The 11907-nt window shown below is 36.7% G+C and overlaps 1 protein-coding gene across 1 annotated transcript; it reads left to right on the top strand.

Moving 5' to 3' along the window:
• The first annotated feature begins 5369 nt into the window (after positions 1-5369).
• On the top strand, positions 5370-6437 carry LOC125193152 (protein MKS1-like). Its single transcript, XM_048090896.2, has one exon. It carries the CDS (start codon positions 5494-5496, stop codon positions 6190-6192), a length of 699 nt encoding a protein of 232 aa, XP_047946853.1. The 5' UTR covers positions 5370-5493; the 3' UTR covers positions 6193-6437.
• The last annotated feature ends 5470 nt before the right edge of the window (positions 6438-11907 follow it).

The following is an 11907-nucleotide window of genomic DNA, read 5'->3' as shown; positions in this document are numbered from 1 at the left end:
ATAATTTCATTTTAGAACAAGAATTTAGACAGTGATATTTAATAAATTAAATTATGAATAATAAAGTAAGTTCTTGTTTGGCCATTATATTTTACCACAATAATACTATTATTTATCGTGACTTTACTTATTGTTTGGTTTACAAAATAAATTCTACAAGACAGTGTTATTTCTTCAGCATGAAGAGACTCACACACTGTTCCATGCTTTTATAGAATAATAATTGAACAAACCTTGGAGGTAGGTTTATTCATCTACATTAAAATAAATGGAAAATAATTTAGTTTGATTACCTCATTACCCTCAAATTACTTGATCACCTTACATAATGCTTAATCTATCAAAGAAAATCATATCCTCTACAAAATCTAGCATTGTAATCTCTTCCTCTATAGATTCATACATAGCAAATTTTGGCACCAAAACCCTAGCTTTCAACCAACGAAGTTTTGTTCCTTGTCACTGGTAATTAGGCACGACCAAATTTAATTATATTTCTTCTTTGTTTCTTGGTCTAATCTCATATCGGTCTCTGACTTTTTTTTGTGTTGGTTGTTTTTGGCTCATCAAATCCTAATTTTTAGGTGGTACACAATTGTGCTTCGTCATTCATATGTGGGATTTGGAGGTGATAATTTGAATTTTGAAGTATTTGTAATTCTTATTTTATATGACAGAACCACAAAGAACAAGAGAGGGAAATGATATTCTTTAGAGCTATTAAATAATGCGGATAGATCGTTACCGAGTCAACCCTATATCGATCCAATCTGATACGGTCAAACCCTAACCCAACCCAAAATTATCGGATCTTATCGGGCCTCAACCCATTAACTTCATACGTGTTCTTGCGAATTATCGTGTCATGTAAAAAATTGTCATCCTTACTATACACATTAGCTTGACACGGCACAATAACGATCAGAACATGATATTACATAATTAAAACTTGATATTAATATGATATTACACCGTTAAAACATGTCGTAACATGATTAAAACTTTATCACAATGTAAATCTAAATAATAAAATTAAAGTATTATATTTTTATTTAATAAAATAATAATTATATTTCTTATCAAATAACCTGAATCAACCCGACCAACCCGAAATCTTCGGTTTCTTATTGGGTCAACTCGATAAGGACCGAACATAATAAGGCTTGACCCAATCAAATTAACAGACCCAATAACACAAATGCAAATTAATAACTAAAGTCCATGGATATATATTGAAGTATCGTTTTTTTATACAATTTTCTAACAATTTGGGGGAGAGGGAGGGGAGGGAAATTTTGCTCAAACTTATAAAAACAAGAACCAATGGCTCTTGATACCAAATAATATGAATCTTGTTGATTCAAGACTATGTTGCCGAAGACTTGTTCTTGCAAAATTACCCAATGAACCCAACAAAGGCCGATTAAAAATAGAACAATAAAAATGGTGGAAAAGAAGAAGATGATAGTGTTATGATTTAGGTTAATGAAACAATAAAGATAACCTAATGGCTACTTTTACTAAAACAACAATCTAATGGCTCCACTAAACTAACAACACAAGAATTAGTAAGCATTCCTTAACATTCAAGATAGGTGCTCAATATTGAGACTTTGTTTACTAACAAATATGTAAAAAACTGCAATGATAAAACCCTAACCTTGGTATATATAATAGAAGTTAAAATAGAGCAAAATAAAACAACTTTGGCCAAAAAGAAAGTCTCTGGGAAAATCGCTCGGTAGGGTATTCCCAAGTTTTCAGGTTGCCCAAGCCGAGCAAACATTCTAGAAAGCGACATGTGCATAACGCACAGTCGGGCGTTATTGGCTTGCCCAATCGCCCGTGTCGGGCAAACTCTTTGGACTCCTTGCAAGAGAAAATGACTTAAATGCTCGGTTGGGCATTGGCTGATTGCCCAATCGCCCTAGCCGGGAAAACTCTCTGTAATGTTATTGCAAAATATCCAAAACGCCCGGTTGGGCATTCCCTAGTTAGCCAATCGCTCGGGCCGGGAAAACTCTCTGTCTTCCCATTTTGTTGTGCTCCAAAGTGGCTTCGAACACAATTTTGAGCTTCGGGCTATCGATAACTCGAGCTTCCTCTTTGATGCTTATTCGGAGGATGAGTGTGCTCATTTGTCGTAGACCTCGTCATGGGACGATGTAGATCCTTGATCAGGTTTGCCACAAGATGCGTGATGGTTAGATTCACATCACCTAGCCAGAGCCAGACTCCACCAAGTTATACTTCTTGAGACTGACAGGGTGAAGCGTCTCCTTGGCTTTGGTCTTCCCCTTTGCACGATACTTGGTAGGGGATTCTCGGGAAGGACTGTGACAGCTTCATGTCCAATGTAGTCATCGGTGTTGATTAGTAAATCAAGTTCAGGTCCATGTTCGAGCCATCCGTTCCTGGGGTACCAAGATCTTAGGTATCAATGATCGGTCGGCACATGTCTCCGTAGTTCCCCACACAAGAAAAGTTGAGATCTCATTATGCAATTGGCAAAGGTTGTAGTAGGCTTGCTGAACAGCCGTGTTCATGGCTCTCAGTTGGAGAAGACAGGGTAACTGTAGGGGACTGTTAGGGAACATTGGAGATCCGTCGGGATTTGTTGGAGGACCAATGGGATCCATTTTTTATGGTATGAGAGGGATAAATGACATGAGAAGAGAATGGAATGAAGATGTGACGTGAGGTATTTATAGAGTAGAAATCATTGGGCGGACCGTCGCATGCACGGGTACATGCGTCTTGCCCCCTCCCCCCACTGCCCCACCTGCAATAACGTCCCGAAAAGCGCCAAATGCGGTCGTCGGTTTTTTCGGGCGCTATTGTGCATGTTCTTATCTCTATCACTTAATTATTTCTTTTTTTTTTACTTTACTTTCTTCTACTTTATTCTCGATCTCATTCAAGTTACTCCCTTTGTCCTACAAAAAATGTCACACTTGTGGGACGACACAGTATTTTAGGAGGTTTTGTTTTGTGTGTTAAATGGAGAGAGAAAATATAATTTTTATATTCATGTGAGAGAGAACTTTTTCCAAAATGAGAAATGTGATATCTTTTGTGGGACAAACTAAAAAGGAAAGTGTGACATCTTTTGTGGAATGGAGGGAGTACCATTTTAAATATGTAATTATTCCTTAATTTTCGTGTTCTAAAGAAATGCTTGAAGACAAATGGAACAGAGGGAGTATAATTTTTTACATGGCTCTCATATAGCGTTCCGCTAAATATAAGGGTGAGCAAAATAATTGAACATTCGATCCGAACCAAACTGATATTTAAAATTTGATTCGATTTTTTATTTTGAAATCGATTTAAATTTTGGCTGATTTGATTTTTCTATTCGAATGAAAAAAAAAAATCGAAAAATGAAATGCTTAGTAGTGACTGAAATGTGTAATTTGAGTGGAATAAGGTCATCCGCATCCCTATCTCTTATTCATCCATTAACCATCTCATCCATTAACTATTCATGGGCCCCACTGTACTTTTCAGCCCATCTCTTAACTAAGAGACAACACCTGCATCCATCCATCTCTTAACCATCTCATCCCTTAACTATTCATTCAATTTCGTTTTTTATTTTTATTTCCAACAAATTCAATTAATAAAAACACACTTCATTAAATAAAATAAAAAATACATAATTAAAATCCTAAAAAAATTAAAAATACAATAATTAAAATACTCTAAATTAAATTATAAAAACTACTCCGCCAGCGAATCATCTCCCGAAGTCGGCGAAGCACCCAAGTTAGATCGAGTCTGAATACCAAGTTGAGCTTTCATATGCTCAACTCCGTCCATATAGGCTTCAAATTGGGGAGGACTCAATTTTGAAGTGTCAACCATCGTGGCGAGCAGGTACATGGACATTAGGGAGTTCGAGCCCGAGCCCGCTTGGCTTGATTCGCCGCGGCCCCTCCCCCTCGCTCTAGCCGCCTTCGCCGCCTAGGTCCCTTGGGGCCGACGTCGTGAACCGGAAGACCCCCCTGCATCATCGGTTGGCATGCCCTCTTGTGAGGTGTTGCCTTCGCCGTCATCACTAGACGAGTAGTGGCCACGCGCCGTGTGCTTCGTGCGTTTCGAGCCCGAGCCCGACTCGACACCGCCAGCCCACCTTTCAAGGTGGTGGACGTGCGACCAAACTTCGACATGCTTGAAATCTTTACCGACGTCGTCTTTGAAGACCCGCAACGCCGCTCTCAGAATGTCGGCTCCACTGGCTCCGCTTTGGTAATTCGCCTCTTCTACCCTGTATATCGCGCGAAATTTTTTGACATCTTTGTCGCATCGGTCCCAATGACTGCGGAGCATCTTCACGTTGCGGGCAGAGGTCTTCTTCGGCCTTCGTGCGTTGTAAACTTCGGTGACTTTTTTCCAGAAACACAAGTGGGTTTGTTGATTCCCGGCGACAGGATCGTACGGGACGCTGATCCAAGCGTCGTACAGAGTCAACGTCTCCTTTTGGCTGTATGGATGATGGCCGCCGTCCCCCACAACCTCGTGGTCGCCCTCTTCCTCCTCTTCCTCCTCGGCATAGACGTCGATCCTGGCGGAGCCTCCACCTATCGGCCGGTACTCCAAAGTGCGTTCATCCGGCAAATTCTCCGGAATTTGGGATAATCCCGGCGATTGCCCGTAGCTCTGGGGGGGAGGGACGATAGTATGCATCCACATCAAAATGTGGTGTTTGGTACGCCGGCGGAGTCGTCGAGCCTTGGGTGCCCGACGACGAATCGGGAGTACCCAAAACGTTGTACATGCTCGCCCAATCGCCAAACGAGTTCAAGTCGAACCAGCCGGAGCAGCCGCTGCCGGAGTTTCCATCGCCGGACATTTTTTCAACAATTGGAGAGAAAAGAATAGATGAGTATAGTGTTTGTGTGTAAAATGGAGAATCAAAGAAGAATGGAGTATTTATAGAATAATAAAAGAAAAATAAAAAATAAAAAAAATTTGAAAATTCGACCGTTTGGAACGGTCAAATGACCGTTTAAATTTTTTTTTTTTTTTTTTTGGAAATTTCAAATTAAAAAAAAATATATTTATGACGTCATAATTCGCCGCCCACTCGCGGGCTGGCGAGTGGGCATCACGCCATCCGCCAGCGCGTGCCACGTGGTCCGCGCGCGTGGCGAGACAGCTCGAGGCCGCGCGCGACGCGCGACGGGATGTCCCGTCTCGTCGGGACGAGTTCTGTGTTGCAACGCGGTCTCACCGCCGTCTCGTCTCGCCGGGACGAAACCAAGACGATGGCGAGCCTCGCTGCGGATGCCCTAACATCCCACCCTAAATAAACCTATATACTTCCCCTATATAAACAATATAGTACAGCTATTCTGGGTCAATCTTTTTCAACGTAGAGATTTATTGGGGTGTGAGCAGCCATTTAAAATAGCAGAGCTCCTTCCTTCAATTCAATAATTCAATAATTCAACCCACTTGCATCCGAATCTCCACCACAAATCCCCATCCATGAACCTCCCGGAGTTCTTCTCCGACGCCGCCTCCGGCAGCAACCGCCCTTCCCCAAGAAAGGAGGTCCAGCTGCAGGGCCCACGCCCCACCGCCCTCAAAGTCAACAAAGACTCCCTTAAAATCCGAAAGCCCCCAATCGCGCCGCCGCCCCACCACCACCATTTCCCCCCGCCGCCGGAAAATCGCCAGCCCATCATCATCTACGCCGTCCCCCCCAAAGTCATCCACACCACCGTCAACGACTACAAAGGCCTCGTCCAGCGCCTCACCGGCAACGCCACAACAACCTCCTCCTCCCCCTCCCCTTACGCCGGTGGGGCCCTCTCTCCCGCTGCCAGGCTGGCATCTCTAGAGAAAACCACCTCTCCCAAAGAGAGAGAGAGAGATCCCTCCTCCTCCGCCGACGCCGACGCCGGAAATTTCGCCGTTGGAGATTTCGTCGGAGACACCAACGTCGAGATGGGGGCGCTTCCCGGGATCCTGTCGCCGGCGCCGGGGAGTTTGCCTGCAATTTCGCCGGGGTTCTTTCTACCGTCGCCGGGGACTTTTCCGGCGATTTCGCCGGGGATATTATCGCCGGCGAATTGGGATCCGTTCAATATGTTTATCCCGAGCCCGTCAACGCTCTTCACGGCACCGATGGTGTCACCGTCGCCGTCTTCTTGTGATTTGTTCAATTCATTATTTGACTTTTAGTTCCATAGTGGAGCTCAAAATATCTTCTTTTCTTTCTTTTTTTTTACAATTATTAAATTAGAAAAATTGCATTAACCATGTGTCTTTTAGCTAAGTTTTTCTAGAGAGAGAATGTGGAAAAAGAGGAGTTTTGGATAGAGAGAAGAAACATCTTGGATGATTGACACTTTGTCACAAAAGATAAAGGTGACATTGTTATTTATGCCAAAATTGGCTTTTGATAAGAATGCAATATTGTTTGTGAATCTGTTATTCTCAACTAGTTATAGCAGTATTTATAATGTTTATTTATTTATTTATTTATGAGGTTCTAAGCTATTGCATGATTGTGTATGAATGAATAGATTGTACCAAAGGTGTTGATTCCACCTACCTTTTTCAGTGGGAACAATTTTTTGTATTATTTTTTAGTCTGTTAGAATAAATTTGTTGTTTTAATTAGTTTTATCAAAGGAAAATATCTTCCTATGTTTTTCTTTAAACCGAAGTACATCTTTGAAAAAACATACTCCCCATTCGTTCCAATTAAGTTAAGACATAACCTTTAAGCACGAAGACTAAGAAATTGTGTTGAAAAATAAGAGAGAATAATAATGTATGAAAGATAAAAAGAAAGGAAAGTAGATAGAGGAATAAAGTAGGAGTGATTGAATATTTTACTTTTTTAAGAAAAAAAAATGACAAAAAAATGACTTAACTTAATTGAGATATCTCAAAAAGGATTATTACTCAAACTTAGTTGGGACGGAGAGAATACTTATCTAGAACAATTATGTAATTACTACGCAAACATTGGTAAATAAAACATATAAACTTACTTCTTTAGATTATTTCAATGCTTTAAAAGGATATTTTACGGTCATTTCATTTATTTAATTTATATTTAATTATTTCTAATTTAATGCAAACAATAATTTATTTAATGTTACTATTTTACTTTGTATTTTATACTATAGTTTTCCAATTTATTATATTAGGAAAGTCCTAGAACTCTTATTGAATTTAGGCGAAAATCATTTGTCATTCAAATTTCTAAAAGCTGAAGTTTCATCTTGACCAATTATATTTTTTTTATCACTGGCTATCTTAATAAAAATAGGTCAAAGATTTGAAGTCAAAATTAGATTTCAACAGTATAAATAGAATACTGTATTGCTTTAAATTTTAATCTAAATAAAAAATTTAAACCATTTCATAGCACTATTGCCCAAAAAACACTCTATTTTTATAGTACTATGAAACGTATAAATCACTCTCTTCTCCGTAATCTTTTAATAGGTTTGATTTTCACAAAAATTAATTGAATGTGTTAGTATGAGTTAATGAGATAGTGAAGTCCTTTGTTTTTCATTTCTATAGTAATTTTACAGTGGTAATTTAGTCGAGTGTATTGTTTTTAGTTATTCATTCTAGAATTAAAATATTTATTTTGATTAAAATAAATTGATAAGTAATCAAGAAAATTAATTAAAAGAACACGAAAAATAAAATGAGAGACGAAAGATGAAGTTTTATTAATCCGCAATTATACTTTTCATTTTCAACATCTTAACTCGAAAATAGAGTATTAGTTTTATAATAAAATGTGAATAAGAATGAGTTAGTGGAATATGAGGTTCACTACCAAAAATGGTAAAAGGTGAAGTGTGACAAACTTTCAGGGACGGACCGAAATGGTAAACTGTGAAAAACTTTCAGGCAATGTTTTAAAAATCGGACCGGCCGGCGAACCGGCGTCGTTACTGGTTCACTGGTCGAACCATTGGTTGAACCGGAATATATAATAAACACATATATTAAATATTATTAACAAATTTAATATTTTTATGTATTAAAATAGATGATGTTTATTAATTTAAGAAAATTTATTTCGTAAAATAATATTATAATTAAATACGAATTAGGTATTAAGTTTAGATAAAAATATTCATTGATGTCAATAGCTAGGGTATATAAATTAAGTATGTAATATAAAAAATTTATTTATAGTAAATAATGAATCTTATATGGTACTAATAATAATATAGATGGTAAGTAGAGCATCATTAAAATATAGAGGATGATAATTATTTATATTATAATTAACAATTATATTAAATAATATAAAATTAAAATGAATTATTAGTTTTTGTAGATAAAAATTTAATGGTTAATGTATAAAAATATTTGATGTTCAAATTGTTCAATGAGCTCATGTGGTGGAGTGGTAGAGGTCTTTTTATGTAGAAGAGAGGTCATGAGTTCAACTCCTACCAACAACAAATTTTAAACATTTTTAAACAAAACAATATTGAACCGGTTTCCGGTTCACAGTCCAACCGGTCCGGCCGGCCGGTTCTGCCGGTTCACAGCGGTTCAATACATTGGTGGTTTAAAGGAGTGAACCGGACCGGACTACCTACCGGTTCGCGGTCCGACCGGTCAAACCGGCCGGTCCGGTCCGGTTTTAAAACATTGCTTTCAGGGACGGAGGTAGTATTTATTCCTCCCTCTGTCTCGTTACATGTGATACATTTATTTTGGCACAGATTTTAGGCCGTTGTGTTTAGTGGTTAAATGTATAGAGAATAAAGTATGAGTGCGAAAAAGTAAAGAGAGAAAGTAGGAATAAAGTAAGAGAGAGATAGAGTATTATTTTTTTGTCATAAAAGGAAATGTCTCAATTAGAGTGGACGGCCTAAAAGGAATACGCTTCACTTGTAATGAGATGGAGAGAGTATCATTTTTCCAAAACGAGTGCAGAAAATAAAATGACTCTATTACCGTGGAATGAAGGAAGTGTGATTTTTTCAAAACGGATGCAAAAAAGAAGTGACTCAGCTATGGAGAAACGAAGTAGTACTTTTTTAATTCTAATTTTAAGTTATGCTCTTTTAATTGTGGTTTGTAATTTTCGAAATTTAACTAATAGTACGAAATAGTTTTTTTTTTTAATTACATTGCATTTTATTATTTTCCTCGTACTAAAATTTAAAATACAAATCAATTAAAAGGCTATTTGAGTTGTGGCTGATAATGGGGCTGCATTGTTGATGCGTGCATTTAAATTCAATGACGGACCCAGAAAATAGAATTAGTGGGGTCGAAACTATTAAATAAAACACATATAAAATATTTAAATAATTATTATTTTATAAATTAGACTACTAATATTTAAATTAGTTTTAAAAATAAATTTACAATGTTAGTAAAATTACATTTTGTTATGGACAATAGTAGTTAATTCTTATTTTCAAATATTTTATTTTTTGCGAGACCTTATGTAATGTTTTTATCATTACTTTGTTAGTAGTATAACTTTATTTGTTATTTTTCAAGTATTATTGTTATTGTTTGTATTATAAATAAAAATAAAACTCAATAAAATTAAATCAATGAAACATAATATACAAAAACAACCAGTAACTTTTTTCCTACGCATTTATTAGTTTGAAAAAATTATATTAAAAGCATAAAATAAATAACTAAAGAATTACTGTACATATTAAATCTGTAAAAACTTTCTTTTCAGATTAATATTATCACATTTTACAAGTATTTGGCTCTCTTTCCTCATTAACTTGGGGCTTTTTTCCGGTGAAACTTGAAACTGTAATATATGGGATGAGTTTTCTCTTTACTGTTAATATAAATGAATATTAGGAGTATTTCAGAAAACTAAAATATAAAATATATACTTACTCTATAAAGGCCTTCTTCCTCAGTCATTCCTCACCTAATTACCTTCTCCTTTTTTTAATCCACAATGTCATTGTTTTCAATTTTCTCCACTACTTTATTTCTTCTCTTCCATGGAAACACTATGGTGGGGTTGGCGGCGGAACTATTCTGGTATCGGCCGGCCAACTAATAGAGATTCCGATGGCTCTCACGGACCCGCATTGGGGTCCGACCCCACCCGACCCCATCTGGGTTCGTCATTGTTTAAATCACTCCATTACAAAAACTCCTATGAAACTAGTGCAGCTGTGCAAGTCTCGACGAGTCAAAGAAATTACTGATAGCCGCCGGCACACCACTCCTGGAACGCCCTAAATTCTCCGATCATACTCCTACATTCAAGAAAAAAGCATTGTACTGTAGTTAGATTATGCATGTAATGACACGAGGTGAATAGAAAAGTCTTTCATTATTGTAACTCATAAATGCAACAAAGAAATAGTGAACTAGATGACTATCCCACATTTGGTGGGATTCTAAAAGTACTGAAGATGTGACTCTTCACCAAAGGAACATGTACAAAGTTGATAGTCCCTTCTGTTACTCAAATATTGTCTGATTCGGCAGACGTGAATTTTATGAAATGTAATGAAAAGTGAGTTAAAAAAATTAGTAGAATGTGAGTCTTATTTTTATATATTAGTTTAATAAAATATGAATAGGAATGAGTTAACAGAATATATGATCCATTTAAAAAAATGGTAAAAATTAAAATGAGACAAATTTTGTGAAACGGATGGAAATAGAAAAATGAGACAAACCTTCATGGACGGGGACAGAAAGAGTAGTGAAATTTTCCATGGTCACAATATTTAAATTTCAATATGTACTACATGACAGAAGACATTTGGTATAAACATCAACAATTTTCCCGCAAAATACTTTCAATCACCATTCAAAATAGTTCAGGCTAACATGGAGTAGCAGAAAGAAAGCTGTTAGATTTTTTTAAGTTGAAACTTCGGTTAAAAAGTCTTTATCCCTTTTCTCATATGTTATACCAATACTCTCTCCATCCCACAATAAACGTCTTATTTTGCCATTTTGATCTATCCCACAATAAGAATCCTATTTCATTTTTATCATAAATTGTAAGTAAACCCCCATTTCATCAACTTATTCCATCCACATTTTATTATAAAACTAATATATTTCAGTGATACTTATATTCCACTCACTTATTCAACACATTTCTCTTTCTTAAAATTCGTGTCATAACTAAATAGGACTCCTATTGCGGGATTGAGAAAGTACTTTATTTCAAACATGACAATAACTTCTTTCACCCTTTTAGACAAAAAAAAAAGGGAAAAAAAAAATCAAAGCTCAAGCATGCTTCTCGTAATAAAATAAGTCAAGCTCTTCCTTTCAAGTTCAACATAGACAACTTTTCATTGGTGCACAAATTAGAAATAAACATTTAAAAAACGACACCCATTTCAGAAATTAATAAGATAAGATCTAACTGTTCAAATTTAAATTTCTTTGGTAAGAATGAAGTTGGATGAGTTTTCATGACCTTCTCTTAAAATTTTACAACGATCAGAAAACATTTGAACCTTCGATCGTGAAGAAAACTAACACTATTACTATTGTAATTAAATAACAACCACTTCAGATATTAATGATGGAAGATCTAACTATTCAAATTTGATTTCCTTCAGTCCGAATAAAGCCGGATGAGTCTTCAACCTCAAGTTTAAATTTTAATAAGATTGGATAACGTTTAGACCTGTGACCATGAAGAAAACCGAGACTGCTACAATTAAAATATGCTGCATTTTCCTTTTCTTTTTCCCCTTTTCTGGTGGCTGGGTGGGGAGGCTCATGACCAGAAGTGGCAGCGGTAGCTACATCGTTTCCGGCGAGATGGAGAGTGATTTTAGAGAGAGAGAGAGTTTCTGTCTAGTTTGTGTGCAGAAAATGGAGAGGAATTAAGAGGGGCTATACTGTTTAATTTATGGGTTGGGTTAGTTTCGGCTTAATATTTTTCAT

This window comes from Salvia hispanica, chromosome 4, assembly GCF_029641045.1.
Source record: "Salvia hispanica isolate PSC_SH4W2 chromosome 4, Shi_PSC_v1, whole genome shotgun sequence".
Classification (NCBI taxonomy): domain Eukaryota; kingdom Viridiplantae; phylum Streptophyta; class Magnoliopsida; order Lamiales; family Lamiaceae; genus Salvia; species Salvia hispanica.
The sequence above is the reverse complement of the archived record's forward strand: the minus strand, read 5'-3'. Positions and strand labels throughout refer to the sequence as shown.